This window comes from Hypomesus transpacificus, chromosome 9, assembly GCF_021917145.1.
Source record: "Hypomesus transpacificus isolate Combined female chromosome 9, fHypTra1, whole genome shotgun sequence".
NCBI classification, from domain to species: domain Eukaryota; kingdom Metazoa; phylum Chordata; class Actinopteri; order Osmeriformes; family Osmeridae; genus Hypomesus; species Hypomesus transpacificus.
The window spans coordinates 11,385,855-11,413,604 of NC_061068.1; the positions used below are offsets into that span (position 1 = coordinate 11,385,855).

The 27,750-nt window shown below is 48.3% G+C and overlaps 6 protein-coding genes across 6 annotated transcripts in view; 1 reads left to right on the forward strand and 5 right to left on the reverse strand.

The window, feature by feature from the left end:
* Positions 1–22: 22 nt before the first annotated feature.
* LOC124471628 (hydroxyacyl-thioester dehydratase type 2, mitochondrial-like) lies at positions 23–877 on the reverse strand. Its single transcript, XM_047026196.1, has one exon. The coding sequence runs from the start codon at positions 875–877 to the stop codon at positions 359–361; it is 519 nt and encodes a 172-aa protein (XP_046882152.1). The 3' UTR covers positions 23–358.
* On the reverse strand, positions 308–2,601 carry rpp14 (ribonuclease P/MRP 14 subunit). The gene is made up of 6 exons (XM_047026205.1): positions 2,516–2,601; positions 2,068–2,190; positions 1,515–1,599; positions 1,330–1,406; positions 1,156–1,234; positions 308–975 (listed from the first exon to the last, which is right to left on the reverse strand). Exons 1-6 carry the CDS (start codon positions 2,551–2,553, stop codon positions 922–924), a joined length of 456 nt encoding a protein of 151 aa, XP_046882161.1. The 5' UTR covers positions 2,554–2,601; the 3' UTR covers positions 308–921.
* A 231-nt stretch (positions 2,602–2,832) lies between these two features.
* abhd6a (abhydrolase domain containing 6, acylglycerol lipase a) lies at positions 2,833–7,716 on the reverse strand. The gene is made up of 9 exons (XM_047026157.1): positions 7,508–7,716; positions 6,187–6,317; positions 5,357–5,516; positions 5,108–5,221; positions 4,861–4,993; positions 4,479–4,636; positions 4,120–4,174; positions 3,822–3,922; positions 2,833–3,676 (listed from the first exon to the last, which is right to left on the reverse strand). Exons 2-9 carry the CDS (start codon positions 6,303–6,305, stop codon positions 3,500–3,502), a joined length of 1,017 nt encoding a protein of 338 aa, XP_046882113.1. The 5' UTR covers positions 6,306–6,317; positions 7,508–7,716; the 3' UTR covers positions 2,833–3,499.
* Positions 6,836–12,951, forward strand: LOC124471589 (deoxyribonuclease gamma-like). Its single transcript, XM_047026148.1, has 9 exons — positions 6,836–6,991; positions 8,680–8,889; positions 9,717–9,805; positions 10,145–10,237; positions 10,347–10,459; positions 10,702–10,814; positions 11,214–11,371; positions 11,684–11,780; positions 12,091–12,951. Exons 1-9 carry the CDS (start codon positions 6,881–6,883, stop codon positions 12,163–12,165), a joined length of 1,059 nt encoding a protein of 352 aa, XP_046882104.1. The 5' UTR covers positions 6,836–6,880; the 3' UTR covers positions 12,166–12,951.
* LOC124471621 lies at positions 12,224–14,067 on the reverse strand. Its single transcript, XM_047026190.1, has 2 exons — positions 13,430–14,067; positions 12,224–13,202 (listed from the first exon to the last, which is right to left on the reverse strand). The coding sequence occupies exons 1-2, from the start codon at positions 13,863–13,865 to the stop codon at positions 13,084–13,086; spliced, it is 555 nt and encodes a 184-aa protein (XP_046882146.1). The 5' UTR covers positions 13,866–14,067; the 3' UTR covers positions 12,224–13,083.
* Positions 14,068–15,018: 951 nt separating this feature from the next.
* LOC124471509 (filamin-B) overlaps positions 15,019–27,750 on the reverse strand; it is a 51,565-nt gene continuing 38,833 nt past the window's right edge. Inside the window, exons 31-46 of the mRNA XM_047026023.1 lie at positions 27,607–27,709; positions 27,258–27,398; positions 25,742–25,870; positions 25,424–25,597; positions 24,943–25,101; positions 24,386–24,589; positions 23,179–23,331; positions 22,937–23,059; positions 20,684–20,950; positions 20,463–20,600; positions 20,189–20,304; positions 18,592–18,724; positions 18,254–18,430; positions 16,859–17,077; positions 16,491–16,694; positions 15,019–16,318 (exon numbers count right to left, since the gene is read on the reverse strand). Coding sequence (XP_046881979.1) covers positions 16,131–16,318; positions 16,491–16,694; positions 16,859–17,077; positions 18,254–18,430; positions 18,592–18,724; positions 20,189–20,304; positions 20,463–20,600; positions 20,684–20,950; positions 22,937–23,059; positions 23,179–23,331; positions 24,386–24,589; positions 24,943–25,101; positions 25,424–25,597; positions 25,742–25,870; positions 27,258–27,398; positions 27,607–27,709 — 2,628 coding nt within the window. The 3' untranslated portion in view covers positions 15,019–16,130. The remainder of the gene's footprint in view (positions 16,319–16,490; positions 16,695–16,858; positions 17,078–18,253; positions 18,431–18,591; positions 18,725–20,188; positions 20,305–20,462; positions 20,601–20,683; positions 20,951–22,936; positions 23,060–23,178; positions 23,332–24,385; positions 24,590–24,942; positions 25,102–25,423; positions 25,598–25,741; positions 25,871–27,257; positions 27,399–27,606; positions 27,710–27,750) is intronic.

Below are 27,750 nucleotides of genomic sequence, written 5' to 3' on the forward strand. Positions count from 1 at the left end.
TCATAATAATCACACAAATATGCAAGGTTCAATCGATTCAATTTATTTCATGTAGAAATATATTAAGTTTAACAGACTAAACTTGTGTAAGTGATGCTTGGGTGTTTTTTTGTTTTTGTCAGGATCTCTTAACCTCATCCCCTAAACATAACTCAGTTCACATCTTAAATGTCTTATCTTTGGACATCCGTCCTTAATGGACCAGATCTAATAAAAAAAATAAAACATTGTCTGACCCCAATCTACTGGTAGGTTTCCATGTAAAGATGGTTGGCGCACACACCCCCAACACAAATCATTTGAGTTAACATATATTTAGAAAGTGCAACTGAAATAACCGAAATCCTTATCCCTCTCCTCATGGTGTTTGTTGGTCCTCTGGCATCATCACCATCACCTCTCCCTCCATGACCACTTTGTCTTTCACAGAGCATGTGACCTTTATGAAGGCAAATGACATCTTAATCTTTTTCACCTCTGCCTCAGCCAGAACCTCCTCTCCAATGTACAGAGGAGCAGGGAAGCGGATTTCCTGATAGAGGAATATGCAGCCTCGGCCCGGCATCTTAGTCCCAAGCACAGCCGATATGAGCCCGTTTATCAGCACGCCGTGAACAATGGGAGTTTCAAAAGATGTGGTCTTGGCGTACGCTGGGTCCAAGTGGAGGGGATTAGTGTCTCCCGTCAGCTCAGCGAACACCGCCACATCTGTGGCACTGAAGGCTTTGGTCAGCGAGGCCCGCTCGCCAACATAGAGGTGACGGCTACCAAGTAAACACGTGAGGGGGTTGGTGGATCCCCTGGCTTCAGCACAGTTGAAGGATGAGCACCTTTGTTTGGATATGACATTTCTCCAAATACTGTTCATTCTTTGCATTTTGGTTCCTCTCCAAGTGTTCTTCTTTCCACCCAGATTCACGATTACAGAATTAGCTCCCGACTGTTTCCAGACAGAGCTAGCAGGAAAGGAGACACCTAGAGAGACCAGTAAAACAAGTTCAGGTATGCCTTTGATACATCCAAAAAGATTCACGTCATTGCATAATTGTTTCAATTGTTTATGTTGACTCATTCATGGGCACTTATTGTTAACTGCTGTCTATAGAAGAATACTTTTGAGATTAGTACGTGATGGTTGGCAGCATTACAGCCTACCTGAAGGATTCTGAAAGCACACCGTTCATTCTTATAGAATCCCAGAAACGTCAGGGAGCTCCACAGCTTCACAAAGCCACTGAAAGACAAAGGGCCACAACAGTAGATGTAGTGTACACATTTAACAGATAAGCAAAAAGGTTAACTTTAATTGCAGCCAGGTTAAGCAATTACCTGTTAAAAACACGAAGCACGGCAGTTAATGTCTTCTCATCAAATTTCAACAGGTCAAAAGGTGATGCTGCTCCAACCTACAAACGGGATGAGGGTGCGCCGTGTAAACATAATTTAGTGCTTCAAGTGCATATTTTCGATACTGCGAAGTGTCATGACAAGGTCTGAACAGAATGCTACATTACCTCTCCATACAAATCTCTGAGGCCAGTGATGATCAGCTGCTTCAGTTGGACCGCACTGAGTCTGGTGCTTTCATTCTCCAATTCTCTAATAATAGATTGATGTATACTTGAACAGTCATGACTGTAGATGCATGTATGGTGTACAACCAGGTGATCATGCTAGCCTTTGTTGTAATGGACACAAATCTACTAACTGAACACACATGAGGAAGTTGTCACTGCCGGTGTTGTAAGTTTTCTGCAACTGTAGGGCAAAAATATGAGGCTAACCCTAACCTTACACATACGCTAGCGCAGCATCTGCTGGTTGCCAGTTCTAATAGGTAACAATAACGATAGGACACCGGCGTTTAATCAGCACATAGTGGAACTAACTGCAAGAAAGGGGGCTACGTTGCAGCAAGGATGGCATTAGTCGTCCGAAGCATGCAATCCTGACTTTATACCGTTTATTGTCCTGGTTATGCAGTTTGGTTAATAGCAATATTTCTAACGGCATGCTATGGAAGTACAAGGACACAACATTTAGGATCATGGGAAGGTTAGAACTTACAAGGAGATCCTCATATAGTGGTATACTGATGCGTTTTTGTACACAACACGTTCGTAAGTTGCAGGTCCCTCCACTTTGCCAGCGCGCCGCATTCTATTATGGTTACAATCGTGTCCCCTTGGCCTTGAAACAAACAAGTAGCGAATTTAGGTCGCCAGCGTTATTTGCTAGCTCAACCACTAAAGTCAGAACAAGACTGTAGCTAGCTGGCTGGACTGGGTAAACGTTCACTTATTTAACATTCATTGTGTAATAACTCATTTGAATACAGAACATTGCATGTACTTGGCCTTGTGTTTGCTAATACCACGTTAGACAAGCTATATCCGTCATGCATGTGGAAGTATGCTAGGTAGCTAGATGCTACCTAGTTAGTGAGACTAATTTATACTACCCCACGCCACAAAAATACCCAACGAAATATGTGTATCTGTACTGCTATACTCACCAATAGCACAAATATGTTTTCTTTGGTAGAATCCGCATTAAAATGTTAATGAATGCCAGCAAGTTTGCTTGCTTCTTAACCCCCGCCCACGTGTTTGTCCTCTAGGTGCGCGTGCGCAAAACAACTTGTAAACAAGGGCTCTAGAGGGCCTATATCGCCATCTAGCGATGAAGTCGGACAAAACCACCTCTAGTCCTCTGTCCACGTCTTTGCACTGTTTTCATGATCACACTGTTAAATCTGGGTCTTAAAACAGCTGAACTCGCATACAATTTGTAATGGTAAAAAATCCAAAATAAATGGATGACAAGGAGAAATAATTCTATAAAGGATGTATTTCACAATTATGCATGGCAAGTATCAGTATTCTTTTTGAAGTGACATAAATAATTAAACAAATAACTGACATTGATAATATGTTTTGTGCATTGGTTGCCACTGCTTAGGGCACAATAGAAATGTACTAAGGTAGTTCTATGTGCTAGTCCAAGTAATCCAATCTTATCCAGAGCGACTTACAGTAAGTACAGGGACATTCTCCCCGAGGCAAGTAGGGTGAAGTGCCTTGCCCAAGGACACAACGTCATGTGCCCCGTCCGGGAATCGAACTGGCAACCTTCAGATTACTAGCCCGATGCCCTCACCGCTCAGCCACCTGACTCCCCCCGTTTTCTTCTACAATTCTTCTGAGAAGACATTCGTAAACTGAGTTGTCAGTAAAATAAAGATTAAATTAAATCAAGTTTCACATTGTTATATCTTGTAGTGTCACAGGGATGGAACACAAAACTCAGAGTATCCATATGGATTTGTATCCACATGAATGCTTTAACTTCGAAAACCGAAAAATGAGGTAAGTAGACAGTACGGTGGGCCGGGTGATGCGGGTTTAGTCCCTGAGTCTGGACTGGATTACAAAAATATTCAACCTAGATTATGTACAAAGCTGGTAACTGTATTTGTACAGTGGTACAAGGCAATGCCTCAAGAGAGCTTCTTGCTTCTGCGCGTGTTGTGCTGAGAGTTCAGGTAGTCCATGATAAGCTGGGCCGTTTTGCGAGGTCGCTCCATCACAACAGAGTGACCACAGTTGTCCAGAAGGTCCACCTGGCAACCTGGAATGGCTTCTTTCAGCACTGTGGCCCCTGATACATCTACTACCTATAAGGAGGAAGACGAGTTATCAGATGCACACCTAACTAGAGATATGCATTTTGTTTTGTATTTCTAAGGTGTGGGACGAAAAAAGAAAGTCAAATGAAATCTATTATTTCACTCCTCTTAAAGAGTTGTCAATTGATCCTACCTGATCGTGTTTCCCCCAAATAACCTGCACAGGCACCGTGATCAGGCGCAGGTTCTCTTGTAGAGAATGTCGAGAGTCCTCTCCCACGATCTCCATGAAAACTGAGGAGAGACAGAGAAGAGGACACCATTCCCTTCATGAATAGTTTATCAACATCCATTAACACGCACACTAATCAATTCTGTTCCAAATAGGTCATACGGAGCATTACTTGGACAATCATTTTGATGAACTGATTCTATAACTGTTGACTAATAAAATGTATTTTATCATCAGTAATTCCAGTGGACCCACTGACCCTCTCGGTAGAAGTCATTGTGGGGGATCCGCACATCCACCAATCCCTGGAGGATCTGGGAGGGGAAAAGAGAAGAAAAAAAAACAGCTGAGCTCTTATCTTTTCTACGGAACAGACAAATGAAGGTCCTGTGCTTCACTTCAACTTTCCCACAAGAGAAAAATACAGAAAGCAGCATAGGTTTAGCACAGCCGAGGATGGAGGGTTGGAGGTACTGTAGGAGGGGAAGCAATGATGCCTTCCGCATCCCAGAGGTCAATTATATGTCCTCGCTAAGAAGGACACGCATAATGACGATTCATTTTCAGTCCTTTTCAAGCCTTTCCGGAAACCTCTCGCTCTGTGGACGCCCTCAGTACCTGCTGGGGGATCTTGAAGCGCACGAAGGAGCAGAGCCTCAGCATCTCCTCCATCTCTTCCGGGGTGGAGGGGATGAGGGGGATGTCCTGGCTGTTCTGGTTCTTCTCCAGCTCACGGAGACGTGCCACAAACCTACTCTCGTTAGGGTACTCAAGACCTGGGGAGATGACCACACAGTGTTGCATTGTAGTTGTTCCTTCTGACAGGGACATTCAGTGTCAAATATCTTATAACAGTAGTCAACTCATGCAGCACATATTCTAGCTTCATGTTGATATTGACAATAAACTGTTGTTGCCCAAGCTTCCTTATAGTATATCACATGACTAGGATTCAACTAGACCATTGGTTGAAAACGTTAACATTCACAAGCTTCCTTACCTGCCGGGCAGATGAGAGTGGCACTGCAGAGGTCCGTGGGGAAGCGGGCAGCATACACTCCAGCTACGTTTCCGCCCATGGACGTACCCACCATGTGGAACGGCCTCTTGTTCAGACGGACGCTCGCCACAAACTACTCAAGAGACAAAGTAGGTAAGGAACAATGTCCATTGGAGATTATTGTGACCTATGGGAAGCTTTGTTTCAAGAGCAGGAAGTGATGAGACGACAAAGATGAGCCCCCTACCTGGCGGATCCTTTGGACCTGGCCTTCGATGGAGTAGTCGACCGCGCTGGTTCTTGTGGTCCCCTCATGCCCTGGCATGTCAACACATACCACGTGCACGTTCTTCGGGAGAAACTAAAGAGCAGAAATGCACAATAATCACACAGCTCAAAACTCCAACAACAAACAACCCGGGCGATCGAAATGCTGTTTATTATGATACACAGGCCATGTGTCCAGTGGCAGAGGACTGTGAAGTAGGGATATTACCTTGACTACAGACAGCCACATGTCCTTATGGGCTGAGAAGCCGTGTAGCATCAGTACAGAAGGCCGTCCGCCCCCCGGCTTGCCTCTGTGGGAGTAACAGAACCGGTAACCTCCGCAGTCGACATAATCCACCTTGAGGCCGAGCCGCCTCCGCCAGTACCTAGGGCAGAACGAAAGAGGGAGGGAGGCCGTTTGAATAGGGAACCGTGCCCCGAGCATTTCACAACACAGTGCTTCAAGTGAACTGCTGCTGCAGCATCTTTCCAAATCTCCCTCAGGCACTGTGTTATGGCCTCAGCTTGGCTGACTGTCATTGAGGGACCGCTCAGAGCACTGAGCATGAAGAGTTTTCATTATGATCCTAACTGACCTTGAAGGAGTGAGTCAAGCTCTACCAGGTCCAGAGAGCCTCCTTAGAGACGAGAGCAGTGAAGACGTTTACTGCCTCACTCTGCCTAGTCATGGTCCACCAGGCAGTTTGCGTAAGGTCACACTGACTGTACACTGTCTGCCTGTGTGTCTGTGTGTGTGTGTGTGCGTGTGTGTGTGCACAAGTGTGTGTGTGCACGAGTGTGTGTCTGTGTGTGTAGCCATTACCTTTAGCCCAAATGATAAGCATGTGAAAAGGATAGGAAGTTAAAGGTCAACTTCCATGGGGTGTTATCAAATCAGGCTAATTATAATACAACACTGCACATTGACACAACAAACCACAAACCTTCAATTACCCAGTTCAACTCTAATTCAAACTCCCCCACATAAAAACATTCAAGCATGTATGATCTTTTTGTTGTTGTTCTCAGTGAACAAGACGTTTTCCTTTTCCTTACCAGTAGTAAACTTTGATGAGGGCAGCTGGCCAGAGCAGAAAGGAAGCCACAAATGCCAGGATGGGGATGGCTAGAGTACTTCCAGCTAGGACAAACATGTTCACAACATCCAGGTCCATGGCTAGATTCCCCTGCAAGAGAACACAGGAATGTCAGTACAGTAGGTACTATACACATAACCAATAAAGCAACATTTTAAAGGATGGACGTGTCTGCATTACCAAGTCATAGGGACAGACTAACAAAGAAGAGGAAAAGACAGGCTCTTGCAATGCACCAAGAGGCAGAGCGCTTGGTGAGGTCAACCCTTGGAGTCTTGGAATGCTGTCACAACCTATACAGTCAGTCCATAGCAGCCAAGGCCACTCATGTGTGAGCACCCTGAGGAGAGCACCACTGCAGCCAGCCAGACAGCCAGCCAGCAACAACAGTCTCTGAGGGAGTAGTAGCCAGTGTAGCCTTCACTGGACTCTTATTTGCTGCAATAAGCAGTTCAGTGCTCAGGAAGGCAGTGCACATTCCTTTACCAACAATCTCAGAATCACTCTGACGCAGTGGGCTGTAACATTAACTGAAAGAGAGACTTGAATAACTGGTAAAGAGAGGCTGAGAGAGAGAGACAGACATGCAGAGAGATAGAGAGGCAGGGAGAGAGAGGGGGGCAGGAGGGAGCGATAACCAGCATAATGGAAGCATGAAATATCAATCTGTGCCTGCCACAGGATACACAGAGACAAACAGAGAAGTGCTCTACATAGATCCTATATTCTTTCCATTCACTGTGGCAAACCAAGTGGGTCCGAGGGTGAGTCTCAGCGGGTCCTTTGGAGAGGGCCTTTAATGTAAAACATCGGCGGTACACCCATTATGTGAAAAATAAGCAATGCCTGTCAATGCATTTACCAAGGAACATAGACCGAGGTAGGAAAGGATTAATCTGTTAGGGTGTCTGTTAGGGGAGAACCCCGCTACATTATGTTGCGTAAGAGCAGCACTGCGCTAGTGGAACGAAAATGGATCTCCTCAGCTATAACTAATTCAACCTAAAAAGCACATTGCAGTGGTTGTAGTCTATTAATACACCTGGTAAAACGTGACCCATATAGAAAATGCCAGGTGATGCGTTCACGGACCCAAGAACAACTGGAAATGACAGAGTGCCGAATGCTAATTTGCTAAACTGTCCAATCGGTTTAGGTCATGTAACGTAGATATTGTTATCTCCAGTAGAGTGTGGTAGGCTATCCATTTTTTGACAATGGAGCTTCTATACTGTAACACTTAAATAAATAGCTTGAGCTGTGCAGGTTCAAAACCTTACCTCTCGTCTTCAGGCACTAACGAAGGAACACTGTTGATCCAGCGAACATGAATATCCGTCTGTGCTCCGTCTATATATAACACCGTAATTTTCATCGGTGCATCTTGATCTTCATCTGACTCACTGCTAAAACAGATTAGAAACAGTGTTTGCGAAATATACAAGAACCTTTCAACTGCCTTAAAGGGGAGGGGAACGCGCGTGGATATGTAATTTTCTTGACTGCCGACTAAAAATACTATCAAAGTCGCATTGTCGGATACAAATAGCTTATCCTCTTCCGAAAATAATATTCTATTTATGATGCTGTATTGTAACTATTCTGAGTACCCATGAAATTGCCATGATAAGTGATTCTCTGTGATCGCCTCAGCAGAGTCGGTTCAATAGAGCTCATTAATTGTATCATTACAGTCTCCCCTAGCCTCTACTATGATCTAACATAGCTTCAGAGCAATCACTACAATTATATCAGAATAAAATCGATGTTCGTGTGAACTGTTGGGACAGTTAAATTAAACCGTTCTCAAAGTATACTTTAATTGACGTTTAGACCTAGTTAAAGAGATGGCCTGTTCAACTTGAAAACGTGTAGGCCTATTTTATTTTTTATTCCGAGAAGGTTTTTGTATCCGGTTGCAGTTCTACATTTCATCTAAACCAGTGGTTCCCAAACCTGTCCTCAGGGACCACCTGTCCTGCATGTTTTAGATGTTTCCCTGCTCCAACACACCTGATTCAAATGCATGTTCGTTACCAAGCTTCTACAGAGCTAGATAACGACCCATTCATTTGAATCAGGTGTGTTGGAGCAGGGAAACATCTAAAACATGCAGGACAGGTGGTCCCTGAGGACAGGTTTGGGAACCACTGATCTAAACCATACAGAAAGTTCATAGAGGTGAGGTGTGAACCTCGTGTGTAACTGCTGCTACACATTTTCGACCGTTGAAGACATCAATATATCTAATATACAAACACATTTCCTACCAGTGTGGGTGTCTGTCTAAGTACTCTGTGACTTCTCTGTCACAGGCAGCAGGAACCGCAGAGTAGTCAGATACCCAACATCTTTGTAAAAATAGAACTGAGAATAGGAGGTGGTTTCCTCTGAACAATCATGCAGGTCAGGTGCTAGGAGTCACACAGCTAAGCCTATAACTGTCCTACAGGAAACTATCATCAGCCACTGTACTGGTGACCCCTCAGTCAAACCTGGTCAGAACTGTGCTGCCTTTGTGTCAATAATGGCAGGCATCTGGTTTGCTCTGGCCCTGCTGTCCATCAGTGAGGTCTCCTCCCTGAAGATATGCTCTTTTAACATCCAGTCCTTCGGGGAGAGGAAGATGGAGAAGACTGAGGTGGTAGATGTGATTCTAGATGTAAGTACGTCAGATGTGGTCCACCTGTTAATACTGTATATTGTGAATCATTCATTAAAGCTAAACCCATTAAACAGAACAGAGATGTAACATGCAAAGTCTGTGTTATGTGTAAATATTGTGCTTCTAGTACATGCTGTGTGTATTTTACAACATCTTTATTTATGTCTGTGGCAGGATGTGTTCAAAACAATGCATGGATGTTGAATCTATTATGAGTGAAGGAAACGTTGCTAACTACCCAGTAGTTGGCTGCTCCAATACATTCCTATTTCGCAAACTGTGTTAACGGTACATGCCCATGGCAATTATTCCTCAACTGAGTAAACAGAACAACCTTTGCACTTCAAACTCAGAAAACAGAACAACCTTTGCACTTCAAACCCCTAGCATTACTACAGTAGAACTTCTTGAACTCAAAGTTTCTAAAGTCATTCTCTCATTAGGAGGAGTATTAGTGAAGTTGTCAAGAGGATACTGTATATTTAGTAGGAAAATACTTTGCATAATGCAACAGAATATACTAGTCTACAGCTACATTTTCATAATAGAAACTGAGAATGAATCTCAATAAATGGAGAACTGAAAGTGTAATTTAAAGGTTAGCAGAAAATAGCAAGCTGGGAAACAGAGAATGCCTTGTTTCCCATGACGATGGACAATGTACTATCCTGTTTTAATAACTGTTAAGATATGTCCCTGATCTGAAATAGTTGGTGGAACTAATGCAGTTTCAAGCTTGTTTCATGTTTACTAATTATGTTAGATAAGTTATCAGAAACAGGATTTGGTCAGTCTTCTTAAAAAGAGAACTTTCTGCAATGCAGATCATTGCTCGCTGTGACATCATGCTGATCATGGAAATTAAAGACACCAGTGGGACTGCTTTCCCTCAGCTGATGACACGCCTCAACAGGTAAGGATGTCCAATAGCTCCTCAGCAACAGGTGAGGATGTCCAATCACTCCTCAGCAACATCCTCAAGTCCCTCCCATCAAATCAAACCCACAAAGAAACATACATAACCACACAAAAATACAAACAATCAAATATCCTGCAATCATGTATGAAAAAATTATTAAGCTACACACAGTACATACATAAAACAACTCAATAAGCATTTATCCCCTGTGCCACAAGAGGAAGAATGTCATTTTGTTATCGCCTCATGGCTTCTTCCATTGGTTTTTCACATTTCCCGTATCACAAATGGCCAACACTAGCAAGTCAAACTCTCTTATGTTGTACCTTGCAGTAGATACAGGTCCAGGAAGGCAGAGTACAACTACATCATCAGTGAGAGGCTGGGACGGAAGTCTTACAAGGAGCAGTATGCTTTCATCTACAGGTCAGTTCCAAATGGGGACCCAGTCCTTGTGAGGAGGCTTCCGGTGGTGCTTGTGAACTGGTGTTTCATCCCTCTGCTCTGTCCATGTGTTGTCTGTTCTGTGTCACAGGCAGAGGCTGGTGTCTGTCCAGTCAACGTACCAGTACCCTGACACCCAGGCTGGAGACGTGGACGCCTTCTCCAGGGAGCCCTTCGTTGTCTGGTTCTCTTCCCCCAAGACAGGTCAAGTAACAGAGACCGACAAGCATCTCTCTAAGTAGGGTTGCCACTTTTAGAAGGATTCGATTTGTTCAGTAGTGATATAAAAGTTAAAGAACAGTTTGACCTCTTCAGTTATCTTTACAGCTCTGCTGAGGGCTCGACCAATCCACTGTGTGCTTAGACCGAATGACAAGAGTGTATTTTAAATGCTTGAATCTTTAAAGATTTTAATGGAAGACGTGCCCCTCCCTCTCTCATCTCAGAAGTGAAAGACTTTGTGATCATCCCCATCCACACCACCCCAGATGCCGCCGTGAGAGAGATAGATGAACTCTATGATGTCTTCCAGGATGTGGACCAGCGATGGACTTCTGAGGTACATTACTAAGACAGACACACCCTGATAAACCTGTTGTGCTACTCCCTAATCAGCTCAAACTGTCCTTCAGGGAAGGATACTGGCCGTTCTTAGAACCAAATCCATAGTGTGGTTCCCATCTCACTAGCTATTTATAGCCCTTATGTTCTAGAACACTACAGTACAAAAGATTGTAACTCAAATCAACCAAGGCTAAACAAGTTATTTCATGTTCATGCAGACCATTTCCTGACAATGAGAGGTCTGTTGTGTGTTTACTGTGCAGTGGATAGTCTGTATCAGTGTGTTAAAGCCGTTCTGTATCAAGAGCAAAGCTATAACAAGAGAAGCTGATCTCTTTCAAGCTCTGTGCTTTTTTTGTTATACGATCTTTGTCCTGTTTGATCTGTTCTACAGAACTACCTCATCATAGGGGACTTTAATGCGGCGTGTGGTTACGTACCTCAGAGGGAGTGGGGCAACATCCGCCTGAGGTCTAACAGCAGTTTCCTGTGGCTGACAGGCGACAACATCGACACCACAGTGAAGGAGTCCACCAGCTGTGCCTATGACAGGTTTGCTCTCGTCGGGGTTGGGGGGGGGGGAAAGTCTCCTGTGGTCTCCTCTCCACTCCTCATCCATTTAGTCATTCAGCAGACGCTCTTATCCAGACCATCCTCTCCATCACTTTTGCATCCGGCTGCAGTTGGAATGATGTTGTCTGTCTGGGGAATCTCCTCTTCCATGAGTTAATAGACAGTTTCACATACACTTCCAATACTAACTCAAGCACACTGTAAGTATGTCAATGATCATTCACACAGATCTGTATGCAGGCCACACAGATCTGTATGCAGGCTGGTTGATGCAGCCTCCTCTGTCTGCAGGGTGGTGCTGCATGGTGAGGAGATGACCCGGGGGGTGGAGCCCACCTCTCTGGAGGTGTTTGACTTCAGACGAGAGTACCACCTCACAGAGCAACAGGTGCAGTCCTGCAGCCGACCAATCACACCTTTAGATACCCTAATCAGGAACACAGCTTTCAGAGACGCAGGCTGGTCTAGTTCAGCCAGACTAGTCAGGGATATAGAACGGAAGCCTTCAGATATTAGAGTGTCCACAGTTCTGTTTCTGCCAGAGCTTTGCAGTTTTCTTGTAACACAACACAGAGTTCTGGAGTTACAGTAGGTGTCAGCATTTTGGCCAACCGTTTGTCTTTCCACATTGCTCACTGTTTAGTATGTTAGAGCAAGGGGGGTTTGCCTCATCACTTTGCTTTCTGGTTTGGTTTCAGGCGTTGTTGGTGAGTGACCATTTCCCAGTGTGCATCACTGTGAATGCAGCCCAGAGAAGAGGCAGAGGGGGCTGATGGAGTGTCTGTGGAAGTGTGTCTGTGGGGGTGTTTCTACTGTAGTGTTTCTACTGTAGTGTTTCTACTGTAGTGTTTCTACTGTAGTATTTCGCTTTGCTCCAGTGCTCTTTTTTGAGGCTTCATTCAATCCAACCTGTGCTGCAGTACCTGTGCAGTACCTGTGCAGATCTAGTTCCTGCAGTCAAATACATTCACAGAGACGTTTGGATGTAGTAAAAACATCACTGTAAATCCACCAGGTAAAAGTCCTGCTCACCCTTTCAGTTTGCCAAATGGGGTGTGAATCAAAGACAACATAGACACAATATATTTTTCTCAAAGAGTTGCTTTGAAGTGAGTAGACCCTGTCATCCTTTCTGCGGTCGAACCACCAGGGCCACTGAGAGAACAGAGAGGATATGATCGTGGTCTGAGGAAAGCTTGTTGTACACCACTGTCTCACCTGAAGCCTGCAGTCATGTGACCCAGTAAGAGAAAGCAGTCCAGGTCATTTATAACCAGGAGAGATGAAACACTGACTGACCTTGTTAATTATAAACCAGAAGATTTCAGGTGTCTGTTTCCCTGTTGCTAGGAGACAGTCTGTATGAGTCTCTGTTTTCTGTCTCATGTTAGCTTGCAGCTTTAACCTGTCTTATCATGATGAATGCTGTAATGCCACAACACAAAGCATGTGGGATCTTTGACTTTTCAAAATGTACTAACCATTCAGCCAAACAATGCCTTGTAACATTATGAAATCCATTTAACGCATGTCATTGAAATAAACAACTTTATAAGACACTTTTTGAATAATCAGTTATAAAAACGGAACAAATTATACTGTCATACTCGTTCTTTGGGGGGAATTGCTTTTCATTCGAGGTCAGCGATTACAAGGCCGAAACAGCAGGAAAGAGAAGGCTGTTCAGCTTGTTACCCAAGACGATCAGTCGCTGTTGGAAAATTGAAAATCCCATTCCTCGCATAGAAAGTGTTCCTCACCACTCCTGACTTCCCGTTGGTGGGAGATCTGTAATCCTGTTCATAGTCACCTAGAAACACAACGTTTTAGTTTTTTTGATAGCATTATCGTACGTCACGATAAAACACTAAGATATAAGCAACTGCAACAGCATGTGAGATATCATTGACTAATCCTTTAAAGTCACCTCGATCAAGCTATGAAAGTGACTCGTCGCACATCTCACAAGTGAGTCCCACTTTCTGGTCACTTTCAAATGGTACTGACATAGTATGAGTAAAGACTGTAATATCTCACCCAGTCTCCAGCCGTATTCCCAGGAGGACAGGAGAGGATAGTCAAACTTCTCCTCTGGGCCTTTCTGGGTTCGTCTGTGCAGGTACAAGGTGCGCCCCTTCCCCTCCTTGGAGAAGCCCTGGAACAGGTCTGCCGTGGTCTGGGGGGTCACCGCTCTCATCAGGGGGGCTTCGCTGAGGGACCGCTGCACCACCACTGGAGCGGGCACCTCTCTCTTCTCCCCCCCTGGCTTCAGGACCGGGGGGAGGGCAGGCCTGGTCCTGGAGGACTCTGGGAGTTGAAGTTTGGGAAGCCCAAGGTCTCTGGTCTTGCGTGAGATGAAGGCAGTGGGGAACTGGTGGCTGTAGCGACTCTTCCAGGCCAGCCGTGTGTAGGTCTCCTTCTCTATCTGCTCCCGGTAGCAGTTCTGGTTCTGGGTGGTCAGCAGGTTCCTCATTTTCACTCCCCAGTCTCTGGACTACAAGCTGGTCAATTGCGTTCAACACAACAACTTAACATTCCCTCAGATCAGGATGTGAGGATGGCTTTCCTGTCCTGAAAGCAGAGCTGGCTAGTAGGACCCCCTGCGTGGAGGAGCTGAAGCACTTGGTGGCAGCTCCACAGACAATAACACAGGAGCTTCTGGGAAACCTAAGAGTGGTATGTTGCCCTCCCTCCCTCCCTCTCTCCCTCTCTCCCTCTCTCTCTCTCTCTCTCTCTCGGGTCACCCAACCAGAGAAGAGGGCGTGCATCTCTATGGGCTAGCGCTGCACCTACACTTGATCTGGTTTCTTTCATCTGCACAGGCACTGTTGAAACAAAGAAGGGAGAATCTCTTTTCTGGTGGACGACCGATTCAGTTACCATATCCTGTTCCTGTATTCTCAGGCCCGGGTAGGTGAGGAAGCAAGGAAATATAGGACACCCATTCATTTAAATGGATGATGTTGCACAGTTTGTCCAGATGATGGCAGTATAAGTCTAGATGAATACTCCATGTTGTGTAAAACAAAGACATGGTGGTGATTGGACTACAAATGGAATGACTGGATTACAGAACCCTAACTCTCTACAGGCAGGAGGAGCCATTTACGTACGCAATTCCATCATTCTTTTTCCCCCTACATTTCAGTTAATTTTCACAAACAAAAATAAAACCAGGAAGCTATAAAGAGTTTCCAGGCCTAAGCTATTGTGTAACAGGACAGAAGATCCATTCATTCACCAATTACCCTTCAGTTAACAAGTAGGATAGCAGCACAGGGATTCATTGACAATAAAAAGGATGCTTTTGTTGTTGAAGGGGGAAAACGAGAACAAAACCAACCATTTTTAGCAGCATCAACAATCATTTACTTGTCTGTGACTGTCTTTCCTCTGCAGTCACTTGGCCACTCGGCCTTCCTGCCCCTGCAGATGTAACATCCTGTCTTTGAGGATTTGTTAAAGGTCTTGGTGTGAGGCTACCTAAGGACATCCCTACATAACTATATATAGTGTTGTTGACCAGGGAGCAAAGGGGATATGCCTGTCACCTCGCTGATAACCAAACACAGACCACCTCATCCCACACAGTAAAAACCACAAGCTTATTGAAGTCTTTCAACTTTATTTCCAGTTTGCTTTTATTATCGTACATCAATGTACAAGATCTACATCATACGGGATGTAGATCAATTAATGTTTTTCACATTCAATTACCCAATACAAAAAGAAAAGTGACCGTTTCGTCTTTTAAAATACTTATTACAAAATACTTTCATCCCATGGGTATCAAAACTATCGTTGAACCTACACTAAGACGAGACAAGAATCAGAAGTGTACATACATGAGTAACAAAAAGTAATTCCTGAAAGTGTAAGAAGATTTTAAGACCAGGATAGAATTGATTGTGCAGTGTATAGAAAGCATGTGGAGAAGCATTCGTTTCTGGTGGATGAACATCGTATATGGACAACTGAGATTTAAACACAAAGTTGCAAACCAGTCAGACAGCAGATAATATTTATTCAAAATAGCAATATGATTGCGCAAAAAAATTGCCAAGTTGCATCTGTTTCCCCAAGATCTGTACTTAGTATATGGCACCAACAGAACATCATTCAATTTCTATGGACTTTCTTGCATGCTCACAGTAAAGTACAGATCATTGGAACATCAATCTCTTCTGGAGCAGAGCTCAGCAAAACCAGGAGAATTCCCCAAGTAGAACCAGGTGGTCAGTTTAGCTGAGGCCAGTTCAACACGCAGTACAGACACACAAACATGTCACAGTGGAGTACACTGCAGAAGAACCAGTCAGGAAATAGCAGTGTTCAGCTGAACAACATGGGTCACTGGGTTGTCAACTATGGCATCTGGTGTAATCATGTCAAAGTGTGGTAATACAACAGTACAAGAAGACAACACAGAACATCAGTAGTAAATATTAAGACACTGTTCCACATTTTCCAGTTCAATTGGTCTCTTTTAAATTATAAATTGTGGCAGAGTGAATCCTGTTATTCTGTCGATAATCCTATTATTAGGAGTGAATTTGGAAAATGTGCATCGTTGTGTAATGCAATATCAAGGATTTACCTGTCCCTTACAGTATAAAATGTCACCAAGTGCAAATTTGTCAATTCCTAACATTGGGGCTATAGACAGTTCCATGGTCTTACTAATCACACGTTTCTGGTGGGAGTGCGGAGCGGCCCACTCCACCGGCTCCCCGGTGCATTATGGGACGGTGACGTGGAACGGCGAGCCGGGGATGTGCTCCTCCCCCCACTTGACCGCCAGGATGTAGTTCCCCCGCTCTTTGAGGATGTAGCTGACGTTGTACTGCATGCTGCCCATGTGCTTGAGCAGCACCTCCTCACAGGGAACGTGAGGCCCGTGGACCCCCACCAGCAGCATGTTCTTACCTGGGGAACAGGGACCAACATCAGTCAGCTACACACCCCCAGTAGACAGCCAACACAGCATTACACAACACAGGGTTTCATTAGGGCACCCAGTGAAGGAAGATGTGAGGACAAGACTGAGACCGGTGCAGACACACTGGGGCCTGCCTGAATTCTTCGAGAGGCTTCTTACCAGCTTTGCTGCAGTCTACAGAGAAGCTGCTCCTCTGGCCCACGTAGGCCTTGCTGAGGCCTGAGCCTCGACTGAGCACCTTGCTGGCGTCTGAGGCCGTCCTGGGCAGTGCGCTGTTGGAGCTGGCGCTGGACGACCTGGCGAAAGGCTCGACCATCAGGGTGGAGGTCTCGCTGGCGTTGTTCACATCGACCAGGCGAGGACCTGATGGGGGGGAGGGGGGGGGGGAAGATGAGCAGTGGCGGAGGAGAGCGGAACAAGCAGAGCCACTTGTGAGAAGAGAAATGAAATAGGATGTCGTTTCCTGACGCCGTCGGTCGTTTTCCACGTCACCGGTTGGAGGCAGCGATTCCAAGAGCATTTCTTACCAGTGACTTTGGCCTTGAAAGGGCTGCCGGTGATGTGGTTGGGCCCCCCGTACTTGATGCTGATCATGTAGTTTCCGGGGGCCATGGGAGTGTAGTGGACCTTGTAGCCCTCTGGACACTCCTGGCACTCCATCTTGACTTTGGACGGGCCCTCGATGGTGAGCGCCAACGCTCCGGGCCCAGCTTTGGAGTTATTGATGACAAACTCTGACTTGTTTCCTGCAGACACACAGTTTTGTTTGCGTTTTTTCTTTGGATTTCCGTAGATCTCTATTCTCATAAGATAAGACAATGCTGGTGAGAGTGGAGTCGCTCTGGGAGATTGAACTTTGAGAGTTTTGGTAGCGCAGCTCCCATGTGACAAGACATCTGGAAGTCAGGTGATAGCCGGCAGATGCAGCCGACTGACTGGCTGCATAAATAAATCATCTGCACATGCACATAGACACAGACACGCATGCACATACACACCCAAGGTATCTGAAGTAGACATAAGGGCAGGGCAGCATCGTAAAAAGGCAGATTTACGATTGGACCATTACAAGGTTGTTATACTTTAGCACTACCATTGTACCATTGCGCTGTGCTATTTAAAACTGACGATAAAACCTTGACTCTTTTCTTCATCCTGGGACACAGAGGGCTACTCAGCCGGGCTGCACATTTAACAGCAGGATTTAACGTCTTGTGACATATCACTAATGGTTTTCGCTGCATTCTAATATAGCGTTAAAAAAATATATATATACGTGACTTTGGGGAAACTGCTAAGCTCACCAATGTGCTGCCAGAATGCAAGGACCTACATTCCTAACCCATGTGTGTCAGTCCAATAACCTCTTCTCTGCTGCAACAAAACACAGACTCAAACCCCCCCCCCCTAAAAAACAACCTTGTCTTAGCTTTGGACACGATCCAAAACAAATAACCGGAGTAACGCGAGACACCTCTGATCTAATCTGCATTATGAAACCGAGAGAGGGTTGGAGCGGCATGCTGGTGGTGGAAGAACCAACCATATGGTTCCCCCCCCTGCTGTCCTGGTCCTGGGGTGGAGGGGTAGGTGGTGGGTTGTGGGGTCAAGGAGGGGGGATACATGGAAGGGATTGTGGCCCTCTAAAGGTGCAGGTGGATATACTAGACACAGGCAAGTACATGGTGTTCTGTAGAAACAACACTGTTGGTCCTTGACCTCGTAAGAATGAAGGAACCACACAACACAGGGGAGGTCAGAAAAAAGGTTGATTGAATGTCACATCTAGACTTTGATGAGGTCGACCGACAGGGAAGATGACCGCCCCTTGAAACCCAGTGTCAGGAAAGGGAAGTACCCGTCGCTAGGGGCCGGGGTGCATACGACACACAGCCCCAGGTGTGTCAGCGAGAGGAGCTCACCTGTGGTCCCCTTCTCCAGGCCCGCCCCGTAGGCACTGACCAGCCCGGCGTCCCCGCTCTGGCCCGGCTCGCCCACGCGCACCTGGAACGGGCTGCCGGGGATGTGGCTGCCGTTGAACTTGACGTCGATGGAGTGGAGGCCGTTCTCCCGGGGGATGAAGCGGATGGCATACTTGTCTGGGGGAGGGGGGAACGAGGGAGCCAGGGAGAGGGGGGACAAAGATGAGGAGAAGGAAGAGAAAAGGGGGGAGGCAGAAGACAGCCCCTCCCATCTTCACATGGTTCAAAACACCCCGGGGAAGGATGCGATCAGTCCTGTCTGCCGCCCGAAGCCTCACCTTGCTCCAGCTCAGACACGGCGCACTCCTCCAGCGCCCCCGAGGGGCTGTGCACTTTGGCGTCGACGCTGCCCTTTGCCCCGTTCAGACGCACCGCGAACGATGCCGGCTGGTTGGCCTTGAGCCCTGACTCCTGGTAGAGGGGCAAGACAGTCAACAAGGTCAGCCAAGTCGCCCTCCCTGGCTCCCCGGCACCACAGGGTGAAGGGTTGTTCCGGGGCAATACAGCGTAGACGGGATCACAACCGACTTATCAAAACACTACACCTTCAAATCATCACGAGACCAGATTCCAATCAGAGTGGTAAGTTCTATAATTAACACACAGCTACGTGCTGGAAAAGATTCCACCTGAGGAAACACGGAAGGTACTTTTACCTGAGCTCACGAGAGGTTAAAGCAGAGAGAGGTTAACAGGAGCCCTCTTGCAGCACAGCACAGCTAGGAGCAGGGCTACAGCTGGGGTCTACGGGTCTATAGAGGACAGGGACTAAAGGGTACACTACTTGGAGCACGACTACACCATAGGTACCAGCTAGGCTTGTGACACCCAGACAGAGGACTGGGAGGTGGGGTTAGGAGGTGTGAGGGCGGGGCTGGAGTCGGCCTCTCTCTGCTTTAGCCATGGCCTATGTGAGAGGCTTGGGATTCTGTTAAGGAGCCTTTAAATGAAACACAAGAGAAACACCAGCTTCTGCACACAGGTATCATGGATGTCCGCAGCTATGCAAAGCCAAGAGGCCGGGGTTAAAGTGGTATTTACAAAAACAAAAATGTTTGATGCCTCAGGGCACAGGAAAGTTTTCTAATTACGATTACATTGTTGCTACATTAACTACGTTTATGTCAATTGCTTTTATGTGGGTAGATTACAAGTTTAACACTACCAAATCTACTGTCGTCCATATTTGACGCCTGGCATAACGCTTATATTCTAGATTTCCTGCCAAAAACACAGAGTCAACCGTGGCTTCATACTGACTTGACATGAATGAACCAAAGCCAAGAGTAAATCGTATCCAAAAGCTCCCATGACTGACTGCTTCTCGGGGCGGGAGACATTTCATGTTCAGTTATATCTCACCTCAGAGAGTCTTAGAGGGGAGTTAAACTGAAAGGAACACCCTGGGTCAATCATGGAGCAAGCTTGTCCTGGAGGCCTCCTTTAACAGAGCTCTCAGATACAGAGGACACCTGAAAACCATCAGCTCATTACTGCTCTATCTGATGGCAGCTTAGCGACCTCAGACGGACGTGCGTATCCGAGAAATCAGAAAGTCAGGATATTAGATAAATCGTACAACTGTGTTTGTTTCCTGGGACTTGATAAGATCTTATCTTGAAACTGAGACGCATCGGAAGGCGTTTTTTAATAATAAGTTGGCTATATAGACCACGAAGGGTCTTTCTTTGATTCTGAGACACCAAACCAGATACTGAAAAAGGGCCATAACTTCCTTTCTGCCACTAAAAAGCAGGGCAGGCTGTGAGAGGGTTCAAGGGTCAAGGCCTGAGCAGGGCTCTGTGGGGGGGGTGGAGGGGGGGGTTTGCTAGCTGCGGACACGTCCAGGTGTGGAGGTGTTTCCTCGTGCCTCACCTGAAGACTGGTAACAGTGAGGCGGCGGGCGTCGTCCACGGGGGCGCACACAGGCACCAGGTAGGGGCTGTCGGGGATGTGCTGCTCGTTGAACTTGATGGCCACCTCGTAGTCACCTGTGGGGTAGACAGAGAGAATGCTGGGAGTTGAGAGAGAGACACTGAGGATGAGAGTGTACAGCAGAGAGACCCGTCGGGGGGGGGGGGGTTATTCAGGCAAGTGGAGGAATCCCTCCCTCCTCCTCGTTCATGCACGCTGGCGGCGGCTTCCCTACCAGGTTCTTGGGCCACGTAGGCCACGCCGCACGAGCCGTCCTTCCGGTCCTCAAAGGAGATCTCCGCCCGGCTGGGGCCCTCCACGGCGATGGACAACCCTCCGGCCCCTGCCTCTCGTGTCCAGATACTGAACTCAGCTGGGGGGGAGAGAGATATAACAGTTAGTGTCGTTGTGTGTGTGTGTGTTTGTGTGTGTGTTTACTCAGTAAATGCTCAGCACCTGGAGCTCCAGCCTCGGCCTTCTCCAGCCCGGGGCCTCCAGCGCGTACTTTGTGAGGCCCTCCCTCCCCCAGGGGCCCCACGGTGAACTGGAAGGGGCTCCCGGGGATGTGCTGGCCCCGGTACTTGACGCTGACCGTGTGCACGCCCATCTCGTGAGGCACGAAACGCACGCAGTAGGTGTTGTTGCCCAACGCAACCATTTCCGCCTTCTCTGTGGTTCCGGAGGGGCTGGTGACCTGGGCCGTGACGTCATGGATGTCGATCTCTGCGGGGAGGAGAGGGAGGCGGGTGAACACAGAGCCCGGAGGACGGAGGCCAGTGAGAGAAAGCAGAGATGCAGGAGACTCGGGGTGGGGGGGGAGCACAGGCATGAATCAGCACACATCAAAAGCAGGTCCATCCAGATGTTCCATTTCATCCTCCTCCACCCTCCTCCTTGCACACGCTCAACACTCAGAAGGATGATGGGAGCACGGTTCTGCCAACCTCGTCTTCCACATGCCCAGCGGAATTTACAACGCACCCTCCAGCCTCGAGGGCGCCGCCCCGACCCACGCGCCCCGGGCCCGGCCCAGCACCAGGCCCGACACCCCCGAGAACACGGGGCCGCCGCGGCCCTTTAACCACAGGGAGCAGTGTGCCCGGTGGGCCCCCCGGGACAGAACCTCCCGCGACAGGGCCAAGAGGAACCAGGTCACTGCGAGGAGGAGGGGAGGGGGGCAGGAAGGAAGGATGAAACAGGAAAAGAAAAGGATGGAGGGAACAGGAGGGAGGACAAGAGAGGAAACGACAGGAAGGAAATCAAGTGAGGAAGAAGTGAACACAGGACGAGCTCCCAGAGAAGTAACAGAGAAGACACGGGAAGCACATCTTTGGCAGACAGGAGAAACAGCGTAAAAGCCCGATGCCCCGGGGGGTTGAAGAAAGCGCTAGAATAGAGAGAAGAGGAGAGGAGGAGAGTCTGGAGGCGCGGCCTTGGCCCTGAGGAGAGCGTGCAGCTGCTCATCTCCCTCTGCAGGGAGGCGACTGCACACGTCTTCTGGCCACGTCTCGTCTGTTTTGAACCTCGGTACTTGGAGGCAGGGGCCTTGTATTACTGTCCACATATGGTTTACATTAGATCAGGGCAAAAAAAATTAAAAATCAATTTGTGTCCTAGGCTAACCAGTGGTAAGACAAGCAGTGTTGAAACAGTGCAGCCACATTGTAACACTACAAAAAAAAAAAAAATCCTGTAGTGGAGAGAGGTTTTCTATCACCTTCTCTCTCCTGCCTTTCACCTACAATAGAACCTTCCATTCTGCAGCTCTCTGTTCACACCCCAGTGGCAGGACCTGGAGATCTGAGATCTGGATATCTACCAGGTCATGTGTGAAAAGCCTGAGGCCAGGGGAGAGGCCAGAGGGGAGAGGCCAGAGGGGAGAGAGACTCGAGCTAGACAAAGGCAGGTATTGAGAGCGAGGCATTCATCTTCCGGTTTCCGAGAACTGAGACAGCGTCTGTAGAATTCAGCGCCCCACCCTACACTCCAACACACTTCAGTTCCCTACAACCAGCTCTTTAGGCTCTACATTCTTCAACTGTGCCTCACCACACACCTTTCCCCATGTCCTGCCCACATGTTTACTGACGGCAGAGCAGGTGAATGCAGTCATGTTCAGTGTCTGCTCTTTAATGGCCAGTAAAGGAAAAGAGGAAGCTGCTTTATGGTTACGGGATGCCTCTGGGTGCATATTCGAGGCATGTGTTTATGGGTAAATCAAGTCTGTCCAAGGCTAGCTAGCCTCACAGATGGAGAGGGGGGGGGGGGGGGAAGGGAGGATCTGGCCATGACTGTTCAGGTTCAGGTTACACCTTTCACACCATTGACTGGGTTTTATTTGACACACACACACGGTAGCAGATGTCTCCTGTAGAACAGCTTCATATAACCAAAGGTCCATCCCAGCACTAAAAAAGGTGAGAGTTTAACACAGACGTGATCAGAGAGGAGGCCTTGGAGCAGCAGACATGAACACGCATGGATCACCACTGTCAGCCAGGACTCCTTTCACACTCTCAGGACCAGACTGAAAGACCGGACCACTGCACTACTTATCCCCCCAAAGCAGATCCCGGGGACTTGACTTTGCAGCTGAGGTTCGGCCCACAGTACGCCTGTGGTTCTACTACTGGGTTAGGCCATACTGTTCTGCTGGGCAGGGTTGAGGGATGAGGGGGGGGGGGGGGGTAGTGACGTGGTTTCCCCTACCTGGGATCTTGAGGTTGAGGTCACAGGCGCTCCCCACGGTGGCGACGGACGCTGCTTTCTGGCGGCGTGTAATGCTCTCCCGGATACGGCCCTCCCCCGTCACCTTCACCGTGAACGGGCTTCCTGGAGAGAGAGGGACGGGCGCACGACACCAGCGTGAGTGGGGGGAGGAGTCCTTCCGTCTAGTGCTCCTAGTTGCGTGTTGCTGCTCTACAATGCCGTTCCTTTCCCGGAGGGCTCACCTGGGATGTGTTCCTCGGCGAAGCGGATGGAGACCATGTAGGAGCCGGGCTCTGAGGGGCAGTAGGACACGCCGCAGGTGCCGTCCTCCAGGTCCTCCGTCTGGATGTCCACCTTGCTGGGCCCCTCGACGGACAGAGCCAGCCCTCCGTACCCTGGAGACACACACACGCACACAGGAGGCCTTAGAGACACAGGGACGCTCACGCAGCACACACGCACAGGCCTTTAGGAGCCAGCTGAAGCTGTGTAAGGGCACACAGCTCCCTAACTTGAGAGGTGTCAAGTTGATTTTAGGAGGGATTGTAATAAGATGGATACAAAATAATGATGGTGACAAAACTTCGCGCCTGCCAGGGTATGGTGTAGTATGAAGACATGGAGAAAACAGGCTAATTGTGCTAATACCCTGTAATCTGTCCCATAATGAATTTAATGAAAAGATTAGGATTAGGAGAACAGCTCGTTAAACTAGAACATTTTTGCAATCGAGCATGCTTCCAAAAACAAACAGGCACTCTCATGGCACTAACTATTACGATTATTTCTGTCCCTCTGTGGCCACCATTGAGCCACTCCTTAAAATCTTGGGTGGAGGCCATCCTACCTAATTACGCAGAAACAAATATGTGAAAAGGAAATGTTTGGCCCCCCCCCAGAAAAAGTTTTAGTTTCGCACTTACGTAGGTCCAATTACTGGAACCGGAGCACCCCAGAGAGCTTAGACAGCCAGGTAATGGGACAGGCATGTTGCCCAGTCCCAGCAGAGACTGATGACTAAACATGGTCTCTCACACCCTATAAGGCCTTGCCCCCCCCCCAGACCTGCTTCACCTCCACGTCTATCATACTGGGCCCAAAGTGGCCTGCACTTCACTAAGTAACTGGCCACCAAAACACAAATGGATTTCTAAAATCGGAATGTTCCAAGTGCTGAGGCCCACAGCCTCATCCTATAAGAAGATCTAGAATGTTCTACAGCAGGACGATGGAGGTCAGATGTAACTAGCCCCTGTAGCTAGTCTCTTTTCCAGAGGCACATGAAGACAATGAGTGGCTAAGCAAGACTATTATAGAAAAGCTTAGTGAGATACAGTTGAGGGTTTGAGTCTTGATTCACAGAGCGGAGCAGTGGGCTCGTTTAGAAACAGAAAGAGGGAGGTTCTAGGCAGAGGGTCAGAGCTGTGGTACGAGCGCCAAAGGGCTCACCTGCTTCCCTGGTGTCCACCACAAAGTCGGACATGTCGAACGTGCGTCCCTCGACCAGGCCCTGGCCGTACGCCTTGACCCTCCCCGCGTCGCCGATCTCAGACTGCACCACCATGATGGTGATGGGGCTGTTGGCCACGTGGCGCCCATTCTTCTTGATGCTGACCAGATGCTCCCCAACCTCCCTCGGTATGAAGGAAATACCTGACGGAGAGAGAGGGGGGAAAAACCGGGAGAGAGAGAGTGAGGCAACATTCTTCTTCGACATACCTGACAGACAAAGGCAATGGTCTTATTCATCTTCTTGACAGCGGCATCTGTGGCACGAGCAGATAAGTGGATCTACTGCTGCAGAAAACGCAGACGGGCTGAGGTATGTTTCTGCCCCCCCCCCCCCCCGCGCTTCCTATCCCACCCCCCATGCCTCCTATCCCTCTACTTCCATCCCTGCTCTCCTTTATACTGGGCCCATCCAGTATACACAACCCAGCATCCCTCCACAGTTCCCGCTGCTCCGCAGCCTGCAGGTGCAGCGTGTCCCGTGTCCTGGCTCTCACCAATGTGGTTGTTGGGCATCCTCTTGAGCAGGCAGGGCTCGTCTCTCCCGGAGGGGGCCTTGATGCTGGCCGTCAGCAGGCTGAGGTCCGTCTCGTTGATGTCCAGGGAGAAGTCCGCTGCCGAGCCCAGCTTCACCTGAGACCTGCGCTTGTTGTCTTCTGCAAGGAACAGAGGGGAAGGGGGGGGTCATGGTTATATGACTGTAGTAGCCTTCTCCTGGGTTTTTTCCTACCTGGCTACCTGAAATCAGGGGCAGTTTCTATGTGTACAACATCCCCCCCCCCCCCATCCGCCCTAGAACATTCTAAGCTTGGACAACCACTGTTGTGAGTTAAGCGTTTCTGGGGGTTGGGTGTTCTAGTCATCAGTGCATGATGCCGTCATGGCTCCTTGTCGGATGATGTCATTACTCAGTGCCAGTGGGGAGGAGGAGGGGGGGGGGGCTGCAGGTGGGATACAGGAGAGCATGCCAGGTCTTACCAGTGATCCTGGCGGTGAAGGGGCTGCCGGCGATGTGCTTGTCGTTGTAGCGGACCAGGATGTTGTAGTCGCCGGGCAGCGTGGGCAGGTAGGTGACCGTGCATGTGCCGTCTTTGTTGTCCACACAGCTGATCTCTGCCTTGGAGGGGCCCTCGATGGCCAGGTCCAAACCACCTACACACACATGCTAATATTTCAAATGTATCCATCTATTTCAGATGTACTGTATATGAGAGTAGCAGTGTTTGGGCATCTAGACATGAAGGAAGATGGATCTGGGTCCATCGTCATGGGAACGATGTGGTCGTGATCCCGTACCCTCTGCTGCGTCCTCGGTGTAGATGGTGAAGGTGGCCGTCTTGTTGGCCAGGCCGTAGATGAGCCCGGGGCCGGACGCTGTCACGTTGGGGCTGTTGGTGTTGTTGACGTAAAACTGGAGGGGACTCTCTGCGTGGACCAAACCGACAAAAGAAAGTCAGAACAAAACCATTTCATGGATGGCAAAAAACGAAACTAAAACAAAACCCGTTAGAGATTTAGGTCGACATGTTTTCCTCGTCCTCCCCAGGGGTTCTGTGGTTGGGATGAGAGATTGTTGAGCCACAGACAGAGGAAAAATGCAGCCATGTCGTAGCGCCGTGTACATGACAGGGTTACCCATTCATTAACACACTTACAATTTGCCCTCTAAAGTTAATTGGATGCTTGTTAGGTTTAACTAGGACCAGTGGGTCTGAGGTTCTTAATGGAACTGTACCCATGGCAATGCACAAAACACTTAGCCAGACTGAAGCAGTCATAATATCAAACAATAGACAATGGGCAGCTCATTCAGCTTTACTGAGGACCGTGAGGCAGGATATCCCATAATGACATCTGGATCTGTACTCATACCAGGGGAAATGACAGGGCAACGAGCACAAGACTGTTGCTGGGAGCAACAGGGATCAAAGGTATGGTGGGTCTCAGCAGGTGATTTAGGAGACTCCTCCCCCCCTCCGTGTCTGATCAGACGAACGATGACATCACCAGATAGGATTATCTGATGGTAAACTGAGTCGTCGGCGGTACGCCGCCAAGCCCTGTCCCCCCGTCCCCCCCACCCTAACCCCCCCCCCCCCAGGACAAGCACTGACATGAGGGCCGCGACGAGCACACAGACATGACCAAATGCGAACATGTACGCACACATTTGCTCTCGCTCGCTTGCTCTGTTTCTCTCAAACACACACACATTCTCTCCATCTGATGTCATGGAGGTTTCTCTCACCACTTGTCATAAATCAAAAAAACATTTTGGGTGTTTGGGTACTTAAAAGACATCTCTTCAACCGTCTCATCTTTTCAACTCTCGCATTAGCGCACACACGCACGCTAACACACACACTCATCCTCACTCACCCACATCCCCATGCTATGTCCTGTGTATGACTTCAATGCACAAATATGCTGACAGGAAATTCATCAGTCTGAACAGAGCAGAGAGCTGTGCGTGACTCGCACACAAACACTCCTAGCATTGAGAACACCTGTGGACTTGGAGGGGGGGGGGGGGAGCTGGGGGCAGATAGGGAGCGGGGGGGAAACAGACTGGTTACAAATTAGAAAGAGGAAAATAAGGACAGGATCAAGGGGAGGAGAGGAGGGAGGGAGGACAGAAAAGAGAAAGCAGAGATCTAGAAGGACGGAGAGATCAAGACAGGAGAGGAACTACCAACACAGGGAGGAATCTAGACTGTGTGCACAGGTGAGCATGTGTGCACAGGTGAGGGTGTGTGCACAGGTGAGGTTGTGTGCACAGGTGAGCGTGTGTGTGCGTGCGTGCAGGGCTGACCTGGGATGTGTGTGCCGTTGTACTTGATGTGCATCTCGTGGAGGCCTCCCTCGGTGGGCGCGTACTTGACGGTCACCGTGCCGTCCTTGTTGTCTATGATCTCAGGCTGGGCCGTCTTCCCTGACGGCATGTGCACCTCGCCTGGAACACACACACACACCTGCTTACACACCCTGTCTGACGTTCTTATTCTTGTCAGTCTAACGTGATTTGGTATGGTTTCAAAGCCTTCCTTCACCCGAAAGGGTGGTGCGCGGAATTTGAGAGAACTTCATTGGATGCATGACGCATTTTCAACTCGACTCGTTCAACCGATTCTTAGGGTTGTGGTGAAAATAAAAAATCTCACCTGTGATCTCCCCCGTCCTGAAGGCGAAGGGGATGACCATGTCGAAGGGCCTGAAGCCAGTCCCGTTCATGCTGTTAACAGGGTTGTAGCCGTCTGCTGTCACCTGGAGGGGGAGGGGGAGGGGGGGGGGGGGGGGGGGGGGAC

What these genes read in the sequence shown, in the direction of transcription:
- abhd6a (XM_047026157.1), bottom strand. Translation starts at nt 6,305, where the DNA reads ATGGACCTGGATGTTGTGAACATGTTTGTCCTAGCTGGAAGTACTCTA. An exon ending in GCTTCAAGATCCCCCAGCAG is followed by an intron (nt 4,175 to 4,478) that starts GTACTGAGGGCG and finishes TTCCCCTCCCAG; the next exon opens with ATCCTCCAGGGATTGGTGGA. An exon ending in CAATGACTTCTACCGAGAGG is followed by an intron (nt 3,923 to 4,119) that starts GTCAGTGGGTCC and finishes GTCTCTCCTCAG; the next exon opens with TTTTCATGGAGATCGTGGGA.
- LOC124471621 (XM_047026190.1), bottom strand. Translation starts at nt 13,865, where the DNA reads ATGAGGAACCTGCTGACCACCCAGAACCAGAACTGCTACCGGGAGCAG. An exon ending in GGAATACGGCTGGAGACTGG is followed by an intron (nt 13,203 to 13,429) that starts GTGAGATATTAC and finishes TTGTGTTTCTAG; the next exon opens with GTGACTATGAACAGGATTAC.
- LOC124471628 (XM_047026196.1), bottom strand. Translation starts at nt 877, where the DNA reads ATGCAAAGAATGAACAGTATTTGGAGAAATGTCATATCCAAACAAAGG.
- rpp14 (XM_047026205.1), bottom strand. Translation starts at nt 2,553, where the DNA reads ATGCGGATTCTACCAAAGAAAACATATTTGTGCTATTG. An exon ending in TCAGAGATTTGTATGGAGAG is followed by an intron (nt 1,407 to 1,514) that starts GTAATGTAGCAT and finishes TCCCGTTTGTAG; the next exon opens with GTTGGAGCAGCATCACCTTT. An exon ending in GTGCTTTCAGAATCCTTCAG is followed by an intron (nt 976 to 1,155) that starts GTAGGCTGTAAT and finishes TGGTCTCTCTAG; the next exon opens with GTGTCTCCTTTCCTGCTAGC.
- LOC124471589 (XM_047026148.1), top strand. Translation starts at nt 6,881, where the DNA reads ATGAAATATCAATCTGTGCCTGCCACAGGATACACAGAGACAAACAGA. An exon ending in CAGTATGCTTTCATCTACAG is followed by an intron (nt 10,238 to 10,346) that starts GTCAGTTCCAAA and finishes TCTGTGTCACAG; the next exon opens with GCAGAGGCTGGTGTCTGTCC. An exon ending in ACCACCTCACAGAGCAACAG is followed by an intron (nt 11,781 to 12,090) that starts GTGCAGTCCTGC and finishes GTTTGGTTTCAG; the next exon opens with GCGTTGTTGGTGAGTGACCA.